This window comes from Canis lupus, chromosome 2, assembly GCF_048164855.1.
Source record: "Canis lupus baileyi chromosome 2, mCanLup2.hap1, whole genome shotgun sequence".
NCBI lineage: Eukaryota > Metazoa > Chordata > Mammalia > Carnivora > Canidae > Canis > Canis lupus.
The window spans coordinates 38467476-38494757 of NC_132839.1; the positions used below are offsets into that span (position 1 = coordinate 38467476).

The following is a 27282-nucleotide window of genomic DNA, read 5'->3' on the forward strand; positions in this document are numbered from 1 at the left end:
AATAGCAATACTTTCTCTCAGCAAACTGATTATCCTGAAGAAAATATGTAAAAATACTAAGGTCCCCAAAATATCTTCCCAGCCAGATCATGCTGTTTTGAATCCCACTCCATCACCATCACTGAGATATTTGAACACACACACCACTCATATCAAGGATCACCTCTCATTATGGGAAAGCCTCTAATGTAAAAAATAGAAAACAAAACAAGCAAAGAAGAGACCTTAAAGAAACAGACAATCTGGGGAGCTGATTAAAACCTCCAAAAACTTTTTTAAAAAATAACTTCAATACAATGGAATCTTCACTCAGCCATTAGAAATGACAAATACCCGCCATTTGCTTCAACGTGGATGGAACTGGAGGGTATTATGCTGAGTGAAATAAGTCAATCAGAGAAGGACAAACATTATATGGTCTCATTCATTTGGGAAATATAAATAATAGTGAAAGGGAATAGAGGGGAAGGGAGAAGAAATGTGTGGGAAATATCAGAAAGGGAGACAGAACATGAGAGACTCCTAACTCTGGTAAATGAACTAGGGGATGGTGGAAGGGGAGGAGGGCAGGGGGTGGGGGTGACTGGGTGGCGGGCACTTAGGGGGACACTTGACGGGATGAGCACTGGGTGTTATTCTATATGTTGGCAAATTGAACACCAATAAAAAATAAATGTATTATTAAAAGAAAAAAAATAACTTCAGAGATGGAAGAGAAGCTATGGTATCAATGTAAAAAGAACAAGTGTCAATAGGAAGCAGGTACTACCAACAAGGAATATTCAGAATGCAAAATATAGCTCTTGGAAATTGGAGCACTGGAAAACAGAAGACAAACAACAAAAATTCTGAGGTAATTAATATTGAGCTTATTCCCAAACTATCCATCAAGTACAAGAAAAAAAATCAAGTCACATAAGACCTTGAAAACATGTTTTTCTATGCTCCCTTTCTCAGACTGCTACTGAGGGACACCACCAACCAGAATGAGAACAGAAACTTGATGTCATGGGTCTCTGAAAAGGACATAACTAGAGAACAGCAACAGGTATTCTTTACTTGATAGTTGTGGTATAGTGAAAAATATGACACACACACACACACAAAAAAAATCTTCATTCCATGTTCCTGAAATTACAGAGTTTAAAAAATGTTTGTAATTTCCTTAAAGATAGGAATAACTTCATTATGTTAATGAAGTGATTAAGGCAATAGCAAGGGATTTCCTGAAAAGCTTCAAGATAGGAGCTGGTCATCAGAAAAAATCCCAGATGAGATTAAAGGGCTGGAACTTTCAGTTAAACTTTCAGGGAAGGGAGGAGGTGCTGGAAATTGAGTTTAACAATGTGGCAAATAATTTAATCAAATATATCTACAAAACAGAATTTCATTAAAAATTCTGGACAACAAAGCTTGAAAGACTTTCCTGGTTGGTTTACCAGGAAGGTAGCATATTCTGACTTCTGTGCTTGGGGACTTCGTAGACCTTGCCTTATCTGGCTACTCATTTGCGCCCTTTATAAGAAGATAATTGCAAATATAGAATTTTCCTGAGTTGTATGTGCTGTTCTAGTCAATTACAAACCTGAGAGGGTTTTGGAAAGCACTGAATTTGCAGTTAGCCAGGCAGAAGTGTGATATCCGGAGACCCCACTTGGGCTGGCATCTATTGGAAGAGCAGTCTTGCTGGGCTCTGTGCCTTTTACCTTGTCAGATCTAATGCTAACTCTGGGTAGTTGGGGTGAGAATTGAATTGAATTGTTGCTATCAGAGATTTGTTGGTGGAACCCAATGGTAAAAGAAAATATCAGTTTGACAGCTGTGTAGCAGACCTAAGGAACAATGAATTTGTTTCACACAGGAAGACAAAATTCTTCAAAAGATATGTCACTAAGAACTGGAAAAATACAATACTTCATATGTTAGAATTCTAGTAAAAAGTTTCAGAACGAAATTGATTTTTTACATGAAATATTCAACAAGTGAAAAAGATAACAGCATTAGCCCTGAGGAAAATAAAAAAATTATGCTGGAAAATAAATATAATCATAGTCTACTACATGGCTCAAATGTGAAGAATTTCATAATTATATTGATATACATACTGTACACATTAACTTAACCAAAATTGGTGATATAATTCCATGAAGAGAAAATGAGAATTAAAGGGGAAGTGTATTACTTGTTTGGGGGTGGGGAGTGAATGGAGAAATAAATCCTCACATTTAGTATTGGGAAGTCCTTAGACATTGAACATAACTAAACCAAAACGTAGTGGTTATAACAAGGATTTTATTTAGCGATATAGATGTAAATCTCAAAGAAACAGCTAAGAATTTAACGCTGTTGCTTCTGGGAGCTGCAAATGGAGGCAGGTATATAAATAAGCCATATGATCTATTTCAGTGTTTATGTTCAAGAATTATATTAAAAAAATACAAAATTTTAAAAAGTATTACCACCTACAACAGTACTGTAACATTATCACAGGAAGTATTATTTTAAGGGATAGGATCCAAGAGGTGTGGTGGCATTCATGCGCTCACACAATTAGAGGGCATAAGTTCAGTTTTGAACTCTCTTCTTATATCCCAAGTTGTGTATCTTTCTGAATCTTCCTAGCAGCAACCTATAAATAAGTGAAGTGATCTGACATCATCAAAGGGAAAAAGATCAATTCTGACTAGAAGGGACCAGGAAATCTCTATAGAAATGTCATTTCAACTCAGACTTGAGCCATCTCGGCTGCTCTTTGCAGGCAGGGAACATGACTGGATGATTTTCCTCCCTTCTCTCTTGACTCAACCTGGCTTCTGGTCTGCATTGGGTGAAGGAAGGAGTAAGTGCAGTCCATTGCATGATTCAGGCACCTGATGAGCTCTCAACAGTTTGTAAGCCATTTATAGTTTATCAGTGAACAGTGTCTCCACTTTTACATTTCTTTGAACTCACACCAACTTTGGTGTCCAACTAACAAAATAAGGTGAATAGCAGTACATCTGACAGGGCTGCAGCAAGGACTAAATGGAGAGCCAGCCATTGACACTGGCTACTGCTGTCATCCCTCTGATCTTCCAATCCACAGTGAGCATCCAGAGCCCTTGAGGCCTACAATGCTCCTCAAAGTATGCAGCTCTGCTATCCCCCCGTTGCCATTTATGCTTTGTCCTCCCACTGGACTACTTTGATGCCTGCTTCAATGTCTTCACACCTTAGTGAAGCCACCCTCCCACCCAGACCAGTTGCAGATAGCTTTCCTTGATGAATGCATTAGTCACAGTACCCCTAACAACAACAACAACACAAAATATCAATTATATATATAATATTATATATATAATTATTATATATAATAATATATAATATAATATATATTATAATTCCTTGGTTGTGACTCAACCAAGGAATTGGCTCACATGATGAGGACTGAAAAGTCCCATGATCTACCATCTGCAAGCTGGAGAACAAGGAAAGCTGGTGGTGTAATTCAGTATGAATCCAAAAGCCCAATAACTGAGGGGCCATTGGTGGCAGTCCTTCCATCATAATTCCTATTCAGTCCCTGTTTTTGTAGATGGTTTCTTTGGACTTCCTCTTTCTTTTACAGAGTCCCCCTTAATACTTCTTGCAGAGCTGGTTTGGTGATCACATATTCTTTCAGTTTCTGCCTCTCTTGGAAGCTCTTTATCTCTATTCTGAATGAGAGCCTTGCTGGATAGAGTATTCTTGGCTGCATGTTCTTTTCATTTAGGACCCTGAATATATCCTGCCAGCCCTTTCTGGTCTGCCAGGTCTCTGTGGAGAGGTCTGCTGTTAATCTAATATTTCTCCCCATATAAGTTGGGGATCTCTTGTCTCTTGCTGCTTTAAGGATTTTCTCTTTATCTTTGGAGTTTGCAAGTTTCACTATTAAATTCGAGGTGCTGAAAGGATTTTATTGATATTTTTGTGGGGGGATTGCTCTATCTCCTGGATCTGAATGCATTTCCCTCCCCAAGTTAGGGAAGTTCTCAGCTAAAATTTGTTCAAATACACTTTCTGGTCCTCTGTCCCTTTCAGCACCCTCAATTAAACGTAGATTTTTTCCTTCTGAGGCTGTCATTTATTTCCCTTAACCTTTTCTCATGATCTTTTTTCTCTTTTTTCCTCAGCTTCCTTCCTTGACATTAACTTGCCTTCTCTGTAACTCACTCGTTCTTCTACTTCATTAACCCTTGTCCTTAGGGACCTGTTTGGATTGCATCTCATTTAATTGATTCTTAATTTCAGCCTGATTAGATCTAAATTCTGCAGTCACGAAGTCTCTTAAATCTTTTATGCTTTTTTCCAGAGCCACCAGAATCTTTATTTTTTATTTTTTTTTTACATCAGTTTCTCCTGAGAGGGTGAGGAATTTTTTTTTAATTTTTATTTATTTATGATAGGCACACAGTGAGAGAGAGAGAGGCAGAGACATAGGCAGAGGGAGAAGCAGGCTCCATGCAGGGAGCCCGATGTGGGATTCGATCCCGGATCTCCAGGATCGCGCCCTGGGCCAAAGGCAGGCGCCAAACCACTGCACCACCCAGGGATCCCCACCAGAATCTTTATAATTGTGCTTATGAATTGGCTTTCTGACACTGAATTGTAATCCAAATTCTGTAACTCTGTGGGAGAGAGGACTGTTTCTGATTCTTTCTTTTGTGGTGAGATCTTCTTTCTGGTCATTTTGCTCAGTGCAGAGTGGCTAAAAACAACTTGTACTGGAAAAAGGAAAAAAAGGAAAAAACAAACAAAAAACAAAACAAAAACAAAAACAAAACAAGGAGGGGTATCCTTTGGTTCTACATACTGTAAATGCCTCGACTTACCCTGAAGCTTTACAGGGCTGCTTGGTCCAGAACTTGCTCTTACCCTGTCCTTCCAGCTGGTCTTCTGGGGGAGGGGCCTGCTGTGTTGATTCTCAGGTGTGTGCACCTGGGGGAGCTGCCCCACCCCCTGCCAGGTGCACGGCTCAGTGGGAGCTGTTTACCCCATAAGGCCCCTGTTCCCTGGCAGCCCCTCTCCGTCCCAGGCACAGGGTGACACAAGGAGAACCACCATACTGGTGGCAGCCAGCTCTCCATCCCTGGAGTCAGCTCCCACAGTAACCACTGCAGCTCTCAGTCCCCACTGGCCTGGATGCTCCGGGGGCAGGGGGCACTGCTCACAGCTTGGGGGCACCTGGAGGCAGGAGAATCCTCTTTGTCCTGTGCCCTCCCCACCTCCACCTGTCCCTCGGGGAGTACAGGATCATGGACTGTGTTCCCGGTGCCCTAGGCTCCAAGGCCTGCGCTGCTGGAATCCCGCTCCTGGCCCACGGAGCCTGCTCCGCGCAGAGCCGCGGTCAGAGCTGCTCCTGAGGCCCCGCTGGGAGCCTCTCCAGCCCTTTACCGAGCTCAGCCCACAGTCTTTGGCGCACTTTCCCCCTGGGGCGCCCTTCCTCTGTTAGTGACCCTGGGAACCTGATTCCCTGCGAGCGCCTTTCCCTCCGGGAAGATTCTTAAAGTTTCTGCTTCTCTGGACCAGGCTTCCCTGTCCTGGAGGCTTCACCACCTGGCCTTAGCCCGGCTCTTCGCGGGTGCCCTCCCCCCCATGCTTTTATATTTTTATTTTTTCCGTCTTCCTACCTTGATGGAAGCGCAAACTCTTCTCACTGTATCATCCAGCTGTTCTCTCTAAATCTCAGGCCAAATTCGTAGGTTTTCAGGATGACTTGAAAGTTATCTAGGTAAGTTGGTGAGGACAGATGACTTGGGGTCCCTACTCTTTGGCCATCTTGCCCCCTATTCAGTGGAAGTCCTTCAGAACTGCGAAGTTGAAAAGCTCATGAGCAAGGACCACTGATGTCCGTGAATGTCTCAGTTCAACTACAGAGAACACATTCACTGTTCCTCTGCTTTTTCTGTTCCATCAGGGCCCTCAATGAATTGGTTGATACTCAGGAACATGGATGAAAGTGATCTTTACTCAGTCTATAAATTCAAATACTACTCTCTTCCAGAAGCACCCTCATAGACACCCCCAGAAATAATGTTTTATCAGCTGAGTATCCCTTACCCTCATCAAGCTGATATATAAAATTAACCATCAAAGTGAGCCTCCAAGAGAGGAAGATACAGTAGGGAGTCTACCGTGAACATCTCTCTGTTGTAGCTTTTTCCCATCTAATATTTATTTATTTATTTTCACCTGAGTATTTTTAATTTAAAAGTGGCATAATTTGATTAATTTGAAAGAAGCATATAGCTGGAAACAAATTTGTTTAAAAACAAATTTGTTTAAAAACAAATTTGTTTAAAAACAAATTTGTTTAAAAACAAATCTGAGGTTCTCATTTTTCAATAGGTGTATCTATCCATTTCAAAGTAGTGATTATTGATAAGACTGGGCTTATTTCTGTCATCAAAATGTATTGCTGTTTTCTGCACAGTATTTTGCTGTGTTTCTTAAAACCATTTCTATATATTATTGGAGTGTCCAAATTTCTTTGCTTCATTTTTCCCTTCAAGGTTTGAAAATTTTATGATTTTTCTTAGGGTGATTATTTAAAATTTTTGAAAAACATTTTTATTTATATGTATTATACACACACACACACACATATGAGAGAGTGTGTGTACAGGATAGGTCTGGGTTACAGGGTTACAGACTGCTATGAACATTTCAGGGATTGTTGTTGCTTGACACTAAGCTTAATGAGAATTTTTTTCAAGTCTCTGACTACTGCATTTCTTATACCCTACTTATAAAGATTAGGTTAGGGTTTGGTATTTTTAATGTTTGCATAACTGGAATGCACTTCCTAACAATTCTTTTAGATACTTTGTGGGTGGTAAACCTCGAAGCCTTGTATACTTAAAAACGTTTTGTTGTTTTTTGATGGCTTTTCCACTTGACTTTGTAGAGATTTGGAGGATAATAATCATCTGAGCTTTGACATTATAGCCCACTATCTTCTCAGATCCCAGGTTTTCCTGATAAGATGGCAGATGCCATTTTGGCAATCATCCTTTGGCAAGTGATTTTCATCTGTTCTGAATGAATTAAAAGATTTTCTTTTATTATACTTGCTGTGTTGAAATTGAAGTACTCAGTGTGGCTTTTACAACTAAGTTTTCATATCTTCATTGAATTCTAGAAGCTTTAAAAAAATCATTTATTATTCTTACTTCCCATTTGCTCAACTATCTCTTTCTGAGATACATAGTAGAATCAAGTTAGAATTCATTCTATTACCTACTGTCAATCAGTGATTTCCAAATACAATTTCTCACTGAAAGATTTCTTGATAAAAGGGGATACAGATCTGGAGAGGGAGATATACAATAAGCCTGGAACACCTATTTTATTTTGTGCTAGAAACAGAAAACATCCATGGCCACAGAAACCACACCAAAAAGACATAGGAGTACCTAACAGTTTAAGTATTAGAAACAATAACTGCAATGAAATAAAACATATCAAGTACCCCTCAAATAATTCAAAATGGTAATAAAATTCCATTGGTCACCTATTTAAATATCTTGAATATTGTATAATATATATGTATATATATTTTAAGATTTTATTTATTTATTCAAGAGAGACACAGAGAGAGGGGAAGAGACATAGGCAGAGAGAGAAGCAGGCTCCCTGTGGGGAGCCTGATGCAGGACTCAATCCCCAGACCCCAGGATCACAATCTGAGCCAAAGGCAGACACTCAACCACTGAGCAACCCTACCCAGACGTCCCTGTATATTTCTTTAAAAAATCTCTAAATGAACCTGGGCTCAAGCCCCAAAGCTTCTCTGCCTATACAAGAATAATCATAATAATACATCACATTGTTCAGATGATCATTGAAGAGACAAAAATGAGCGTGTCACAGTGTTTGAAAACTTTAAAGTTATACACATACAGACGATGACATTTTAAGGTTCTTTTCAAATACAGACTTCAAGATATACACCCAAAGGCAAACCATCAAAGCTATCTATTAGTAGGGGAGCCAGGCCCTGAATCCTACCCACCTCAGGTCATATCCATAGTCCTTTCCAGATTTCCTGGCAGATACAATGATAATGCCAAAAGGAGACTCATTTTCCTTCAAGAGAGCAGATTTCTGAAGTCAGTGCAATCTTTCCAATCTACACAAAGCTACACCATGTATTCCATCTTGCTATTCATTGCCTCTGTTTGAGATTGTTTCAAGCACTTTATAAGCATTTCTCTCTAATTTGGTATGCTTTTAAAGTGATATTTGGAAAAATGCAGTAAGCCAGTAGGAAGATGGTTTGTGATGAGACATCAATGACCAGCTGCTCCCCGCTGATGCAAACCACCCCTGGAAAGGAAACAAATTTCCTGTCATGAATATTCCCTTTCAGTTTTTAATTTAATATATTTCCCATAATTTCCCCTGTCATAAACAATGAAGGTACCACCTGTATGCTGCTGTTTTAATATATACCCAACGGTTACTGAGGATCGTCCGGGCCATGACTGTTCCATTAATTGCTCCATACACAGGAAAAAGATGAGAGGCCCAATTGGCCTGACTCCCCCTGAGGGAACTAAGCTAAGGAGAAATTCCCTGTGGCTATGGACCATCTTCCAGTTCAACTGCAGCTCACAGAGAGCTGCATTAAATGCCTCTTTCGTTCCTGGGACCCTATGTCAGTACATACCACTCCCTGGCCTAAGAACTTTGAGCAAAAAACTTCTGACGCAGTTTTTGTTTACTCTGGGGCAATAAAATACACAAATACAAATAAAGAACATGGAAGCCTCAAAGCTAGATTTAGAGAAACTCTCCTGCTTTAACTATCTACACTGATTGCTCTTTATCTAACTTAAAAAAAAAAAAGAAACATAGCATCTCCTGATTTCCCCTGGTCTCTGAGATGTACCCCTGAAAATTATCCAGAAATGTCTGAATGTTTGCAAATATCAAGAATGGAATCTGTCCACATTAATCAAAAGGTTATTGTTTAGTTTTCATCAATTAGAATTTTATTGATCCTCAACCTATAGATATTTTAAGCAAATATAAAATATTGTCCTAAGTGATTCAATACCAATTTGCTGAGTATAGCTATAACAATTAATGAAAAATCTAAAGGTAACACTTTTTGCTGTAAAAAGAAAACTTTGTAAAGAAGTTTTTAAATACATTTTGTTTAAAGTATTTTAAAAGCTTTGGCCAATTCACAAAAATAGATGCATAGATCAATGGAATAAAAGAGAAAACCCAGAAATAAATCTATAATTACAGGCTCAATTAATCTTTGAAAAGCAGGAAAGAATAGGGCACCTGAGTGGTGCCGTCTGTTAAGCATCCAACTCTCAGTTTTGGCTCAGGCAGTGATTTCATGGTCCTGAGATAGAGCCCTACACTGAGCTCTGCGCTCAGTGTAGAGTCTGCTTTGAGTTTCTCTCTCCCTCTCCCTCCACCCCTCCCCTCAGCTCTCTCTTTCTCTCTCCCTCAAATAAATAAATCTTTTGGGGAATAAAAGCAGGAAAGATTATCCAATGGAAAAAAGTCTCTTCAACAACTGGCCTTAGGAAAACTGGACAGCAACATGCAAAATAATGAAACAGGATCACTTTCTTACACGATACACAAAAATATATTCAAAATGGATGAATGAAAGACCTAAATATGAGACAAGAAGCCATCAAAATGGAGAACACAGGCAGTAACCTCTTTGACCTTGGCCACAGCAACTTCTTACTAGATATATCTCCTGAGGCAGGGGAAATAAAAGCAAAAATGAACTACAGGGACTTCATCCAAAAAAAAAAAAAAAAAGCTTCTGCACAGAGAAGGAAACAATCAACAAAACTGAAAGGCAGGGACAGAATAGGAGAAGATATCTGCAAATGACATTTGATAAAAGGTTAATAACCAAACCTATAAAGAACTTACCAAACTCAACACCCAAAACAAATGTAGTTAAAAAATAGGCAGAAGACATGAACAGACATTTTTTCAAAGACCTACAGATATTCAACAGACACATGAAAAAGATGTTCAACATCACTCACCATCAGGGTAATACAAATCAAAACTACAGTGAGATATCAGCTCATACCAGTCAGGGCAACTAAAATCAACAACATAATAAACAACAGATTCTGGCAAGGATGTGGAGAAAGGGGATCCCTCTTACACAGGTAGGAATACAAACTGGTGCAGCCACTCTGGAAAATAGTACAGAGGTTCCTCAAATAGTGAAAAACAGAACTTCCCCACAACCCAGCGATTGTACTACTAGGTATTTACCTAAAGAATACAAAAATACTAATTCAAAGGGATACATGCACCCCAATGCTTATAACAGCATTATTATCTACAATAGCCAAACTATGGAAACAGTCCAAGTGCTCATCAATGATGAATGGTTAAAGAAAAGTAGTATAAATACACACTGGAATATTACTCAGCCATCAAAAAGAATGAAATTTTGCCATTTACAATGACATGGATGAAGCTACACAGTATTATGCTAAGCAGAAGCAGTCAGATAAAGACAAATACTATACGGTTTCATTCATTTGTGGAATTTATAAAACAAAACAGATGAGCAAAGGGAAAAAAGAGCAGCAAACCAAGAAATAGATGCTTAACTACAGAGAACAAACTGATAGTTACCAGAAGGGAGAAGGGTAGGAAGATGGGAGAACAAGATGATGGGGATTAAGGAGAGCACTTGTTACTCCATCAAAATCCTAGAGGAGAACACAGGCAACACCCTTTTTGAACTCAGACTCAACCACAGTAACTTCTTACAAGATACATCCATGAAGGCAAAAGAAACAAAAGCAGAAATGAATCATTGGGACTTCATCAAGATAAGAAGCTTTTGCACAGCAAAGGATACAGTCAACAAAACTAAAAGACAACCTACAGAATGGGAGAAGATATTTGCAAATGACCTATCAGATAAAGGGCTAGTTTCCAAGATCTATAAAGAACTTATTAAACTCAACACCAAAGAAACAAACAATCCAATCATGAAATGGGCAAAAGACATGAAGAGAAATCTCACAGAGGAAGACATTGACATGGCCAACATGCACATGAGAAAATGCTCCGCATCACTTGCCATCTGGGAAATACAAATCAAAACCACAATGAGATACCACCTCACACCCGTGAGAATGGGGAAAATTAACAAGGCAGGAAACCACAAATGTTGGAGAGGATGTGGAGAAAGGGGAACCCTCCTACACTGTTGGTGGGAATGTGAAGTGGTGCAGCCACTCTGGAAAACTGTGTGGAGGTTCCTCAAAGAGTTAAAAATAGACCTGCCGTACGACCCAGCAATTGCACTGTTGGGGATTTACCCCAAAGATACAGATGCAATGAAACGCCGGGACACCTGCACCCCAATGTTTATAGCAGCAATGTCCACAATAGCCAAACTGTGGAAGGAGCCTTGGTGTCCATCGAAAGATGAATGGATAAAGAAGATGTGGTCTATGTATACAATAGAATATTACTCAGCCATTAGAAACGACAAATACCCACCATTTGCTTCGACGTGGATGGAACTGGAGGGTATTATGCTGAGTGAAGTAAGTCAATCGGAGAAGGACAAACATTATATGTTCTCATTCATTTGGGGAATATAAATAATAGTGAAAGGGAATATAAGGGAAGGGAGAAGAAATGGGTGGGAAATATCAGAAAGGGGGACAGAATGTAAAGACTGCTAACTCTGGGAAACGAACTAGGGGTGGTGGAAGGGGAGGAGGGCGGGGGGTGGGGGTGAATGGGTGACGGGCACTGAGCGGGGCACTTGACGGGATGAGCACTGGGTGTTATTCTGTATGTTGGTAAATTGAACACCAATAAAAAATAAATTTATTTTAAAAAAAAAGGAGAGCACTTGTGATAAGCACCAGGTGACGCATGTAAGTGTTAAATTACTACATTGTACAATTGAAAGTAATATTATACCATATGTTAGCTAACTGGACTTTAAGTAAAAACTTAAAAGAAAAAAAGCTTTGGGGCAGCCCCGGTGGCGCAGCAGTTTAGAGCTGCCTGCAGCCCAGGGCGTGATCTGGAGACCCTGGATCGAGTCCCACGTCGGGCTCTCTGCATGGAGCCTGCTTCTCCCTCTGCCTGTGTCTCTGCATCTCTCTCTTTCTCTCTCTCTCTGCATCTCTATGAATAAATAAATAAAATCTTAAAAAAAAAAGAAAAAAAGCTTTGGCCAATTAATTTTTAAAACCCATAAGACACTTCATTTAATATATAAGCTATAAATATAAACTAAAGATTTTTCAAGCTTACATACCAATAAGTTCATTATCTCATTACAGGCTCTCTTTGTAAACAATATAGAAAGGTTTTACAATCTTTCACCTTGGGGAACTTTATTTTGATTTTTCTTCAGTATCAGATTATAAGCATCAAAAAAAGCTAAAAACAGAAAATCCATCCCCATCTCATTTAAGAGCCACCACCTTCATCAGAGGCCCTACTTTGGGGTATACCCTGTCATTCCTAGTAAACAAACTCATCCTGAAAATAAAATATCCCTACTTAAAATTTTCAAATATTAGTGCTTTAATCTGCATAGGAGTCCAAAAGTATTTGGTCAATAATTTAGTAATTTTGTTAGAGTAAATGCATCACTTTCTACAGTGACTACATTTAAAGAAAATCTTTATTTACATTTACATAAATTATATATGTAAGATGTATGAGAAAATGCTTATTATCTCATTCTCGGTAAAGTCAAAGGGGTTGCCAAGAAACAGGGAGTTATAACTTTTAGTTGTATTTTTTTAGACAATACCTTTTAAGAATATATTCAATAAGACAAAAAAAGATTATCTGAAGGACATGATCATACACATTCCAAGGAAATGTACTGATCTAAGAAAATGACAAAGAACTTTTTACCCAAGTGTTCACAGCTCAGTTTAAAGGCTACAATTATGGGATCCCTGAGTGGTGCAGCAGTTTAGCGCCTGCCTTTGGCCTGGGGCGTGATCCTGGAGACCCAGGATCAAGTCCCACGTCAGGCTCCCGGTGCATGGAGCCTGCTTCTCCCTCTGCCTGTGTCTCTTCCTCTCTCTCTCTCTCTCTCTCTCTCTCTATGTGACTATCATAAATAAATAAAAATTAAAAAAAATAAAAATAAAAATAAAGGCTACAATTAAATATCAAAATGTATTATAGAAGTATCAATGTGGGCTTGTAAATCAAACAATAGATTAAAAGTATAAACAGCATATTTATACATTGGCTGAGTTGCTGGTAAGAACATCCTGCAAATTCCTAGTTCAAGATGTCAGCTTAAACATACTCATTTATTTCCCCTGTCTAAGGTCACTGAAGTTAAAATAAAGGAGGGAAATGCTATGAATGCCCTAAAACAAAGAGAATGGGAATGGAATCTAAAAAAAGACAAGATAATGTTAAATACAGGGAAGCCTACTATCTGCAAACATAGAGTAAAGAAAGCCCTATGATAAATACTGGTAAGAAGGCTGCAGGGTGGGAGGAACAGATGTGCCCCAGGGAACCTAGAACCATAATGAGTTCAGAGGTGAACCAAAGCCAACAAGGAGGATGGAATGGAGCTGACATGGATGAAGTGACAGAGACCTTTGGAAAAGAGAGCTGTGAACTCCCTTCTGAGAATAACCATCAGCCAGGGTTTCTCCTCACTCCATCGAGTCAAAATTCAAAAAGCTGGATTTGTTAGAACTGTGTAGTCTAACATGGTAGCCACTGGTAAAATGTGGCTACCGAGTCCGTGATATGTGACCAGTGCTGAGATGGACTATAAGTGTAATGTACACACTGGATTTCTAAGACTTGGCTCTGCCCTCCCCAGAAACATACACCATCTCATTAACATTGTTTCTCCATTTGCTATGTTTTGAAATTGTAATAACTAGATATATTTTAGTAAGTAAAGTGTCTTATTAAAATTAACTGTACCTGTATCTTATTTTTTAGATGTGGTCACAAGAAAATCTAAAATTATGTCAGTAGCTGGCATTATATTTCTATTGGATAGTACTGAATTAGAGAATAAAGAAGCTAATGTGACAAGAGATGCCCCTGAGACAAAGCATCCAGCCCTTTTGTATTTAGCATACTCAAAAAAAAAAAAAAAGGTAACAGTCCTCACCCAAGCCCTAAAACCACAAAAAAACACTAAATTCTACCCTCAAAAATAGCATTTCCACCAATGTTTCTCTTCTCTGATTCTAAACTATGAAGAGAGGTCTAAGAATAGGCATTTCAGGAAAGCTTGCCAAACAAATCATAAAAATAAACAGAAAGACAAATAAATGAGCAAAATTAAAAGAAAAGGGGGAATATCTTAGAAGAAATAACACTATTCAGTTTAAAATAAATGAATTTAAAAAATAAAGAAATAAACAATACTCCTCAATTGATATCCTGTGAGAAAGGAGGTCGACTGTATAATGAACAGAGAGAATAAACAGCATGACTAAAGACTTGGAAAAAGAAAGATATGATAAGATTTGGTGAAGAGTATAAAAGAGGAGAACATTTGAACTTGACAACAGGATCAGTTGACAACAGAAACACTCAATCCCTCTGAATTGCATAGATGTCACAGCATTAGACCCAAACAGAAGTAGTATAGGCTCAGGAAAAAATGGCTTTACATTGTCACAAAATCATGAAGGCAGCTTAAAAAATAAGAATCAAGATACAATAGGATTGAATTACAGATTCCTATAGAATCCTATGTATACTGTACACAGTTACAGGAGAAAATGTAAATTTTACCAACACAGAGATAGGAGGAGGTAAAAAAAAAAAAAAAAAAAAAAGTAGGGGCAGAACTCAAGTGCTTACAGACACAGAAACCAAATTATGGTCAACAGAAATGACAAAAAAAAGTCTTAAGATGGTCTTTTTAATGTAAAAAAAAAAGGGGGGGGTCAGTGAAAGTAAGAACAGTATGAGAGCCAATAGGGAGATCTGCAAGTGAATCAAATTCATATAACAAGAAATCAATAAATAAAGCTGATCAATCAAGGAATAATAAATAGTACTAAACGGGTATCTTAAGCAGAAACAGAAGCTGCTGAAGGTCTCTGGGGATAGACAGCAATGGGAAAAGTGAGATAGGGTTTCTCGTAAATCCTTACTGTTGGCTCTGTAAATGTGTGTCATGTCGACATTTTTAAGCATTAAAAATATCATAGCCTATACATTTTCTGCATAGTATATACACATTAAATAACTGAAATATCTATCTGGGGACCAGTACAGCAGATAATAATATGTCCAATGTGTTATAGTTCAACAATCACACAGCAATTACACTAACAATCCTTTAAATTAATCGTCACGATTTCCACAAAGCTGCTAAATTAAAAATCAATTCTCGGTGAATGGTACATGAAATGTGAAAGATAAAACAACAACAAAAAGGAAAATATCTTCATGAGTCTGAGAAAGGGAGTTTTTAAACAGGACACAGTAAGCATTAAACACAGAAGAAAGGTTTTATGAGCTGGGTCACATTAAAATGAAGAAATGCTGTTCATCAAAAAGACACTCTCTCTTTAGAAGTATATTATACTTCAGTTAAAGATTTACAAAAGACAGAAAAAACAAATCTCAAAAGAGCAAAAAGACAAGCCAGAAAGTCTGAGGGGAAAATTTGCAAAAACATGTAATTGCCTGAGGGCTTATATTCATAATACAGAAAAACTCATATAAATCAATAAGGAAAAACAAAACAAAATAAACAAAAAACAAGATAAAAACAGGCAAGAGGCATGAATAGATGCTTCTCAAAAGAAAACCAACTTTAAAATTAAGAAAGGAAAATGTCCTTGACTCCACAGGTAATCTGGGAATTGCTAATTAAAATCACAAAGTAGGGCACCTGGGTGGCTCAGTGGTTGAGCAGCTGCCTTAGGCTTAGGTTGTTATCCCGGGGTCCTGGGATTGAGTCCCACATTGGGCTCCTCACAGAGAGCCTGCTTATCCCTCTGTCTCTCTACCTCTCTCTCTGTGTCTCATGAGATTTAGTATTTATTTTTTTATTTTTATAAATTTATTTTTTATTGGTGTTCAATTTGCCAACATATAGAATAACACCCAGTGCTCATCCCGTCAAGTGCCCACCTCAGTGCCTGTCAAGATTTGTTTGTTTATTCATTCACTTATTCATTCACGAAGAGACACAGAGAGGGGCAGAGAGACAGACAGAGGGAGAAGCAGACTTCTCCCAGGAAGTCCGATGCAGGACTCGAGCCCCAGACAGGGATCATGCCCTGAGCCAAAGGCAGACATACACTCAACCCCTGAGCCACCCAGGCATCCCTAAATAAAAAGCTTTAAGAAATAAATAAAATCACAAAGTAGTATCACTCCCACCTGCCAGAATGGTGAATTAAAAAGCCTGAAAATACAAAGGGTGGGTGAGTATGTGGAACAACAAGGATTTTTCATACGCTGCTGGTGAGATTGTTAACTGGTATATAATAACTCAGAAAATCGTTTGGCATCACTTAGAAAACTTAAAGTTATTGCCACCTTATGACTTGGAGTCTACTCCCATACATATACACATGTGATAGGCAGAAATGCATTCATGTGTGCATCAAAAGACATGAACAAAAAGAATATTCATGACAGTTCTTCATAATAGACAAAAGAGGGAATCTAAATATCCACCAATAGAATAACAAATGTTATATTCATACACTGAAGATGAACAAACCACAGCAGGCAACAACTTGAATGACTCTCACAAAAGTAAAATAGCAAAAGTAACCAGACCTAGAGGAATACACACCATGGGCTCCTGGTTGGCTCATTGGTTGACCGTGATCCCAGAGTCCTGAGATCAAGTCCCGCATCAGTCTCCTCACAGGGAGCCTGCTTCTCCCTCTGCCTATGGTCTCTGCCTCTCTCTGTCTCTATCATGAATGAATGAACGAATAAATAAATAAAACTTAAAAAAAAAAGAATACACACCATGTCCTTATGTTATTCTGCCTGTACAAATTTCTGGAGAAGGACAAAATTAAAAACTCTGGTGCTCAACACCAGGCTAATGGTTTTCCAGTGGGAAATAAAAACACTTTTCTTGTTTTATCGATATGCCTTATCTCTCAAATATAGATGCTACCCCTTTTACCACAAGACAGGAATCTTTACAGACAGTGATCCAAGAGTAAATGCCCCACTTTGAGAATCATCTCACAGGTGGCATTTGTTAACTATGACAGTTACAATTCCCTCCCTCTTTGCCAACTTCCATCTACCACTAAGACAGGTCAGCTCCTTCATCTACGACCTGACTGGGAGCCTACCTGACACATGGAAGACTTTCCCACTGCCTATTCTCCCACAGTGGCTTTTGACCTCATAATACTGGATTTTATACAATTCCTTATTTAATATCATTAGTTTCGGCCAATTACTTTGGCATTCTGGGAGCTGTGATTCCTCAGCTTTTGCTGTAACTTCTAGCTTTTCTCCATAGAAACTTAAGCCTCTTAGGTGATATCTTATTTTAGGATATCAACAAGGAGAGATAAGACAACAGGTGTGTTGTATGCATGTATGCATGTCTGTTTATATACACACAAATAGGAACACAGATACATGTTTGGTTTGGGGGATTTGTTTTTTTTTGTTTGTTTGTTTGTTTGCTTGTTTTGTGCTAAAATGGTTTATAGCTGATGTTGACTGTCAGTAAGTAAATCACTGAAATAAATACCATGGGAATTGATATTAGAAGGTTCCAAATGACTATCCTCTCCTCTGAGGAGTAAAACACTACCCAATCCTAATAAATCAATAAAAGAACAGAGATTTTATTGGCATCCCTCCATAACAAGACTATTTCTCTTCCTTTAACAGCATGTCAGGGATAAATCAGGAGCTCTGAGAAAGCTAAACCCTTTGGGGAATATCTTCAGTGGCAGACCAGAAAAGCAACATTTACAAGAAAGATTCCTTTAGTAAAAGTGCCCATAATCCTCAGTCTATAAACCTAAAGCATTTTGTATGTTTATCTATGTCCAAAAGCCATAAAGAGGTTTGAGAGGGATAAAATTTCTACCATAATAAATCTGGATCAATTACAAAGCTACATTGTAAACAACTTTTAATTTAGAATTTCAGTTCTGCTCCCAGCAATGATGATCTAAATGTTTCTCACAAATTCTCCAGTGAGAACAATTAGAGAGGATGGAAGATGCAAGGATCATGTGCATAAAAACACCAGAGAACTTAACAGGGCAATGAAGAATTGCAGGGCCAAGATCCAGAAGGGGAGAGAAGCCCTGAGGGGAGGGAAGATGACAGGGTTTGAGGCCACTTTTCAACAACCATTTGATGATTCCTAAAGCAAAGCCTAAGTGGGGGGATAAAAAAAAGCAAGCAGATTTTGAGGGACTTAAGAGCTAGGGGGACAAAACAGGAGTTCAAGATCCATTGAAAAGAGGGAAGACTCTAGTAAATTCTCTATATTTACATCCTGGTATATATAAGCAAAAATCAAAGATAGATCAGCCCTTACAGGATGGAAGGCTAGCTCCCCAACTTCACCTAACTGGATTGAGGCAATTTGTGCTTGCTGGTGCCATGACCTGGATGTTGGTGAGAAACAAACATAAAATCGGAGGAAGATAGTATCCTTAAGGCCTTCAAAGTATCTCTACAATTTTTCACCTGCACCAGGACAAAATAAAAAGGCAACCAGGCTTAGAAGCAACTCATGAATCATTTCATGTAACTTAAAAGTAACATCATGAATCATTTCAATACTTCGATACATTCTTTTTAAACAATTTCTAAAATAAAAAGGACAGAGACTGAATATGCATTGATGATGAGAAATGCATGACAGTGGAAAAAATTCAGTTTTATTTTAAAACTTGTATTTGTTTACTATTTGGCATATTTGCCATCACTTTAAAATTAATGCCTGCTAATATTGTTTAAAGTGCTATAATGGGGTTATACAATTTTAATTTTTAAATATTTCCCTACACATTCTATAAACACAGAGAAAAGTGAACACGAACTACACCAGGGTGCCTGAGTAATGGTGATTTGGGTGATGATTTTCTCCTTCAGTCCCTTTTTTGAATTTTGTTTTCTGCATAAAATACATATTACATAGTTTTAAGAAATACTATGCAGAGAAACATTATTAGGATACTTACTTATGTCTTGGGATTTCTTCAACTGTACACAGTTGTTCAAAGTGTACAACTTTTACAGTTATTGGATAATATTAAGTTAGAGTTGTAGCATTTTGAATATTGATAGATGCAAAATGATAAATCTAACAAAAGGAAAGCATCTCCATTGGGATGTCAGATAACACACAAGCCCTTAGGATACTAGCTCAACAAACACACCTGCTATCAGTAGTAGCAAACCCCAAATGTATGACCACTTAGTTCTACTGTATTGTGGCTAAAGCTTCTAAAAGGTTGAATCTCAAGGCAGCCCCGGTGGCCCAGCAGTTTAGCGCTGCCTTTGGCCCGGGGCCTGATCCTGGAGACCCGGGATCGAGTCCCATGTCGGGCTCCCTGCATGGAGCCTGCTTCTCCCTCTGCCTGTGTCTCTGAGCCTCTCTCTCTCTCCTGTGTGTCTCTCATAAATAAATAGGTAGAATCTTAAAAAAAAAAAAAAAAAAAAAAAAAACCTCTATATTAAAAAAAATTAAAAGTTGACTCTAAATGTGGAATCTATAATATACCAAAATCATTCATGCATAATTATGTGTTTTACCTTTTGTATAATTATGTGTTGATTCACATTATTCATTTTAAATGTCTTGCCTTCTGGACATGCTTTCATAACTCTGCACATTTATTTTATGCAAATCAACACTGAGAATGGCCTTAAGATGTATGCATACAGGTGAATGACTACATGGCATGAATAAAGGAGAAATATAAACTGTTGGTGGCTTAGAACGCTGCATTTCCATCACTTCAAAATGATGTTTTGTATATTATCTCATTCCCAACCCAGTTACAAGCCCGCGAAGTAAATTAATAAATGCTGTGAGTCAGAGTATGCATTTAGGAATAAGTTAGGCACTTTTATATAACAAATTTATCTATGTAGCTACATGAAGTTTATATAAACAGTTATACATCATGGGTTGGATATCCAAAGTATCTCTGGATTCTGTCCACTTCTCACTTTCCCACAATGTGGGAAGTTTCGACCTCTTCATCCTTTGTCTACACTTCTCCTCCTCTCCAATCAATCCCACACACATACTGTCCTCAGCATCCTCTATCTAAATAAACACAGATCTACTTACATCCCTCCTCTTCTTAAAAATACACCACACTTTCCCACTCTCCACCTAACATTTCAGCAACAGGCCTATTAAATAGAACAGAACACAGCAGGTAAAACAATCCCTTTGAAAACATGTTTTATCTTTAAAATATATGCATCTTTTTTTTCATTCTAATCTATAATTTATACTTTTGGGATTTAATACAAATATCATGGTTTGGATTTTTTCCATTTCTAGGAAAATATGCTATGGCAAGCTGATCTTGCAGCCTCACAAATCCCCTGGCATACTGCCTCCTCATGCCCTCAGAGATACCCAGGCTCAGGCAAAACCTCAACTCTGCAAAAGCACTCAAGACACCTCACACTCTATCCCCCTTCTGTCTCTGAATTCAATTCATATTTCCTACCAAATAAAAAAAAAAATTCCATTCTTCATCTTGTAAAGTGTGTTTCTAGAAAATAATTCTTACCAAAAATGTCTGTAAAGAAAAATTAGTAGTTTGGTCAATACCATTCCCCTCTTTTAGAAATTCTCAATTACTCAGAACATTCAATATTCTAAGAGGTCTTGCAGCAAAACCTGTTGCCAAGATTAACTGAGAGCTAGTGCTTCTTAGAACCTACCTTGCTGTATTCCACCAAACTCTGTTTCCTCACCCTGCCCCCATCACCTGGAAAGTCATTCCTACTTTTTCCAACTGGCAAATTCTTATTCAATTTTAGAAGTCCAACTACCTCCGCTTTGAAACCATTCCCAGCCACTCTAGCTGGAAATAAATGTTTTCTCCTATGTGTATTTGTAGCACTTTGTACAGGCATGTATGTTAAGTTATACATGTGGTAATCTTGGATCTACACGTCAGTCTGCCTAGTCAGACTGTGAGTTTTAAAAGTAGAAATCATCCCTTATTCATTTATGAATCCCTAGAATCTAGCAAAGTTCACAAAACGAGCTCAGTAAATATGTGTGGAATAAATTGGTGAAACAGAAATTATCTTTCATGAAAATAAAATATGCAGCATCATATGCCATCTCCCTATCACTCCAGCCAGGAAATCTCTGCTGGCAAAAAAAGGGAACAATAGCAAGACTTGGAGGGCAGGGTAATGGTCTCTAGAACAGCCCAGTCAGAGTGAGTAAATGACCCCTGTTACCAAATTTATAAAGAGAATTTTGTGCCAATCAAGACTGTCACATGAATCCCTTATGAGAGCTACTGTGTTATCTGTCCAGGATGCTAAGATTGCAGCTGGAGAGTCCTGGCTCTGGTTCAAAACCAGGCAGAGCCAAGTCCAAATGGAATACAAATGTTTGCATATTTCATTATTTCTGATATAGAGACTTTCTTTTCACCTAGGATCTCAGAACAGTCACATTCAGTCAGCTACAGTTAAGCCAGTTAAATTAAATTAAGCAAACTGTTCTGCAAAAGAAGTTACCGACTCCAAAGGAGGCAAGACGCAAAGGACTTGCAAGTCAGATACAGGTTTTTCTTGCAGCCCTGCCTCTAACCAATGAGTAACTTTGTGCAAATGACCATACCTTTCTAGGCACTGACTTTCCAACTTCTGAGTTGAGTTGCTACATAACTAAAATCGAGCAACTTTCAGTGAATTACCAGTGTATGTCAACCACTTCTTATTTCATTTAATCCTCTTGAAACCTTGTGAAGTGGGTATTACTATTCTCATTTTACACATGAAGAAACAGGGCTTAGAGAGGTAAAGTAATTTGTTCAAGGTCACACCATGAGCTCACAGCATTGCCTGCCTAGGAAGTGTTCAAGGCTGGATGGCCAAGGTGAGACCAAGGCCTTTTCCCCTCCCACCTTCCCATGACTTCAGCCTGCTGATAGCTGTCTTCACATGTGTTTCTCTAATACTGGAATGATGATGATATGCAGTATTCATAATTTTCATTATTTTTTAAAGTTTCCTAACTTGACACAAGCTTGTGTTTTATTACTTCTTTGTCACATCATATAACTCTAGCTTACACTTAAACTTCTCATAAGACCCCCAAGTCCCTCATATAACCTGAGTCCTTAAGGATCTTTTAAAGAGGCAAACGCACCCAGAAATAACCCTGCAGCTGCTCAATGAGTGAGCTCCTCTCCAAAGAGACTGCCACAGCCTTAAAAGGACTGCTCCGCTTGTTCACTGTTCCTGCTCCTTGGCTAAGTAGCCACTGTACCTTCATATACCATCCCACCAGCACAAGGACAACTCCAAGAGAGGCAGCTGTGGAGCATGCCATGGGGCTGGCTGGAGCCAATCATGGGCAAATGGGATTGGGGGGGGGGGTGGCTTTCACTTTCTCAGTCTATTATGCACCACTTGTGGAATGTGTTAGCTTAGCTGACAGGTCCTCTGACATATGTCTAGAGGTGGGGCAAGGAGTGTTGTTTGGTTTGGTATGTTTTGATGAAAATGACCATTGTCATGTGCTAGCTCTTGGTGGTCTCTCAAAGTTGCCTTCACATCTTTAGCTAATCACACTGATGGGAAGTATAGGAAAATACAGATTCAGGACACTTACAAAACTTACCTAAGAGCAGCCATCCAGAAATTATTAGAGCTGGAACCCACGCAAGCTCCCAAGTACAAATCCTAAACCTCTTGAAATAACAGAGAAGTTGCTTCATAAAGTTCTTGCCTCCCCAAACCCCAGAGCCTATGCCCCTCCCAAAGCCTCCACACTTTCATTTATCTGACTTGGCTTCCTTCAATACTAGAGCTTCTGGGATGTCTGGGTGGCTCAGGTCATTATCCTGGACACCCTGGAAGCAGGATCTAGCCCTGATCTGGGTTCCCTGCTCAGCGGGAGTCGGCTTCTCCCTCTGCCCCTCCTTGTGTCTCTTTCCCTACCTGCCCCCCTGCTCCTGCTGTCTCTGGTTCTCTCTCTCTCTCTCTCTCTCTCTCTCAAAATAAATAGTCCTTTCCCCTCTTGTAATGCAAGCTCTGTAAACAGCAATTTTTACTCTTTTGTAACCTGTATGACAACATTTTTCTACAACCCTCCTGATAAGTCATCCATGTTATCACATATACACTGAATATTTTAAAGCATAGTTCTGTCTGTACGAGGAAGTACACGCTTAACACAGGTACAGTAAGGAAGACAAAGCCATTCATCATGGCAATTCTAACTAGGTTAAGTGATGAAAAGTGTATCACTGTAGTCCTGTGGGTACTCTTTATTTATCAGATTGTGAAATATCACCTGTCTTCTTACACCATTTATCTGTACCCCTCTGGTGGATCGTAGCGGTTTCTACTTGGAGCTGAGGCTATCTGCACACCTCTCTCCTACCACAGTCTTCTTCCCCCTGAATACCAAAATCCCTGTGCCCCACTCCTACCAACAGGTGCCCCACCCAGAACAGAGTCTAAGGCCTTGTACAGACTAGACACAGAAAGCCATTTATAATGAATTAGGCACTTTTGTAAAATATTTGTATTGTATTAAGGATATGCCAATGAAAACTGAACATTCAAAGCGCTCTAGAAAAGCAAAAGAAAAAGAAAAAAAAAATTTACACACATGATACAGATTTGTCAATTGAAGTGAGTACTAGTAAGTCCACAAAGAAAGAACCCCATGGGGCTGGGAGCAGCTGCCTGAAGGAACAGATAAGCGTGGAGCCTCGCTCATCATCAGAGCCGGACTACCAGCACTATTCTCACCAGGAAGGAAAAAAATAGCCCACCATTGGAATTGGGGCGAGGGGCGTGTAAATGCTCACAGTTGGCCATCTGCCTGAACAGATTAACCAGCCCAAGGCCAAACCCCTACCTAAAGAAGCTACATACAACAGGCAGCAGAAGAGTCTAGAGAAGGCTAAATTGACACAGCATGCTAACACTTATAAGGGTATGTATACTAAAATGTGACCCTTTGGACGCTATTCTTGCTGATTCTGGCTCAGGATGGGGATATGTTCATCCCGAGTTTCTAAGCTGAGGGAAAGGTGCGAAGTACCCATGCACAGGTGGCTGAGGGAGCGGAACATACTTCACCGGGTTCCTTCCCGGCGGGGGTAAACTGAGGCACGGAGCGGGCAGGCCCAGGTCGGGGGCAGAGCAGCGGCCCTAATGGCCCTGTGCCAGCTGGTGTGTCCCAACCAGGCCACATCGTCTGGCCGCCTGATGCTTCCGCGACCCCTCAGAACCCAAGGAAGAGAGAGAACAGCCCTGCGGCCGGGGCCAGGACTCACCACGTCCATGATCTGCAGGAGGCTGAGGGAGAAGTACACAGTGAGCGGTTGCGAGTCATTGGCCACGGGCCTCTCCAAGGGGTTGTAGTTCTTGACCAGCTCCTTGTAGAGCTTCCTCTGGAACTCGCCTTGCAGAGACACTTAAGGAGAGGAGAGACCGGCGGGCTGCTCACAGAAGGCCGGCAGGGGTGCGCCCCATGCCCTCCCGTGGCCCCCAGCCGCCTGAAGCAGGCAGCCTAGACCCACTCGCCCTCCCCGGACAGCCCCCGGTAGCGCCGGCCGCTGCCTCTCGCCGGCGCGAGCCCCCAAACCTGGCCCCGGCGCGGGGCGCCCAGAGCCTCCGGGACGCGCCCGGGATCCCGCGGGGGTGGAGCAGAGGGCTGGGAGACCCGGCGGCTTTACCGTGCAAGAGTGACGCGGCCAGCGCCAGCCACATCGGCCGGCGCATGTCGGGCTCGGAGCTACCGCGGCCGCCGCGCCCCGCGTCTCCTGCTCGGCCCGGGCCTGCGCCTGTGGCCGCGGAGCCGCCTTCCCGGCGGGGCTGGCGCGCCTTTAAAGAGCCGAGCGCGCGCCCCCGCCTCCGCGCGCTTCTCCACGTGACGAGCCCCGCCCCCGCCCCCGCCCCGCCCCGCCCCGCCCCCGCCCCCGCCCCGCGGGGGCCTGGGCTGCTCCGCGGCCGCCGGGGGAACTGCAGCCCGCGGGCCTGAGTGGGAAGTGCACCCCGGCGCGGGGTGCAGGGTGGGCGCCCCGCGCCGCCTCCGTCTCCTCCCGGCTGTGCCTGCGCATCGCGCCTCCGCCCAAGCCGGGGGCTGTCCGAGGCCAGGCTCTGTCTCTCGCTTCCGTCCTGGGTCCCCACTCCGCTCCCTCCTGCTCTCAGACAGGAGCTGTGCGGGGTTGTTGGGAGAAACCGGAACAATTCTGGGGTCCAGTCCTCCGGGTTTGCCCCCCTCCCTTACGCCAGTGGCTGGGTGACAGCGACTGGGAACCAGGCTCCCACAGGTTGGGAAGACACTCCAACCACACAAAACAGACCTGAGAGGAAGCCCCCTCCTATCTCCCGCCCCGGTGTTTTGCCAGCAACCAATTGCTGGGCATCACCCGCCCAGTTCTCCTCTAGGTTCTGGAAGTGCTGAGAGCAGAGGGGAGATCTTTGCCTGGGAGGCACTCTATAGGGGAGGGGAAATGCTACAAAAGTGTGTGATGGGATTCCCAGTGGACATCCTCTTTATGTCTCATTCTCTTTTAAAGGAGATTTAAAAGATTGGAAAGTTAGTCCCCAACTCCTTTCTGGAAGGACAGCCAAAACTTGGTGATGTGATCTAGGCTTTTTTCCTTCCTTTTTTCCTTCCTTCCTTCCTTCCTTCCTTCCTTCCTTCCTTCCTTCCTTTCCTTCCTCTCTCTCTCTCTCTCTCTCTCTCTTTCTTTCTCTCTCTCTCTCAGAGACAAGGGGGAGTCTCAGGGGGGAAAAAAGCTAGTCAAAGGGTCAGGAGCTAAATTGAGTCTTAGATGTTGAGGAGGCATGGTCTTGGAAGAGGAAGGGAGTGAGGGTACCAAGAAAGGGCTTCTAGAAAAGCAGAAAGCCCTGTCTCATTTGCTCTCAGCAAGCTGTTTGCAGAAAGCTGAGTTCAGCAGGTTCCTTGCGCCCACGCAGGAAGCGCTGCCTCTCGCCTTGGTTCAAGCCAAGCAGGAGTCTCTAAACCACACCAAGAGGTAGGGCACTGTGGACCAGCAGAGGCAGTGCCCACGTTTCTTTCTTCCTTTCTTTCTTTTTTACGATTTTATTTATTCATTCATGAGAGACACAGAGAGGCAGAGACATAGGCAGAGGGAGAAACAGGCTCCCTGTGGGGAGGACTATGCGGGATTCCATTCCAGGAACCCAGATCACATCCTGAGCCAAAGGCAGATGCTCAACCACTGAGTCACCCAGGTGACCCACATGCCCACATTTCTGAACTGCATAAGACCTGGGATTCTTGGATAATACCAAAAACTAGAGAAAGGCTCACCAAAGCGTTACTACCCTTGAATATACCCCAGCAGCAGGAATGGCGACTGAGCTAGTTATTTGATTTGGAAAAACAAAGAAATGTGACAGTCTTGCAAGGAAGTGTCTGATAGCAAATTCACACCCGTTAACTGATGTATGTGTAAACAAAGAACCAGTGTAGGCTTTGATAACTGCGATAGAATCCTAGAGGAAGAAAAGATTTTTTTTTTTTTTTCTGGAGAAGAGTTCATAGAAATAACAGCCCTCCTGGGCTTGCCACAGAAGGAGGTGATAGGCCAGGAGATGGGAACGCCAGGGCAGGGTTTCCTGGTAAGCAGACAGATGTGCTCTTCAATTAGGGCTCCTGAATTCTGCAATCTGTGGCAGTCTGGATACACACAGAACAGGCACTGGTGAAAGAATGAACTAAAGGATTACAGCTGATGGCAAAAAGGGAGTCAGAAAAGGAAAATAAAACAACAGAATAGAAGGGGCATAAGAACCATCAACCGGGAAGATTCTCACTGGCACACCATCTCCACTGGTCATGTAAATGCAATTCTGGCTCTCAAACACATTTCCTGAAAGTCTCTAAAAGCCCTGCCTTCCATTCTGGAGGGTCCAAGAGAATTCATACACCTTGAGTTTGGTCATTGGGATTACTTTCCTAAACTACTTCTTTACGTCCCTTCTACTCATAATATCAGAAACCTAGAAATAAACTATTTTTCCAATGAGACAACCAGTCAATAAGTTTTTATTTATGCCCTG

At 40.9% G+C, this 27282-nt stretch overlaps 1 protein-coding gene across 9 annotated transcripts in view; it reads right to left on the reverse strand.

Annotated features, from left to right (window-relative positions):
• CHRNA7 (cholinergic receptor nicotinic alpha 7 subunit) overlaps window positions 1-25553 on the reverse strand; it is a 129091-nt gene extending 103538 nt beyond the window's left edge. For 6 of the 9 annotated variants that reach the window (XM_072795769.1, XM_072795811.1, XM_072795802.1 and 3 more), the window contains exons 1-2: window positions 24924-25082; window positions 24522-24661 (exon numbers count right to left, since the gene is read on the reverse strand). In XM_072795769.1, coding sequence (XP_072651870.1) covers window positions 24522-24661; window positions 24924-24969 — 186 coding nt within the window. In that variant the 5' untranslated portion in view covers window positions 24970-25082. Of the gene's footprint in view, window positions 1-24521; window positions 24662-24923; window positions 25083-25477 lie in introns of those variants that run through there. The other 3 variants (XM_072795792.1, XM_072795789.1, XM_072795784.1) reach the window with 3 other exon arrangements.
• Between the last annotated feature and the right edge of the window lie 1729 nt (window positions 25554-27282).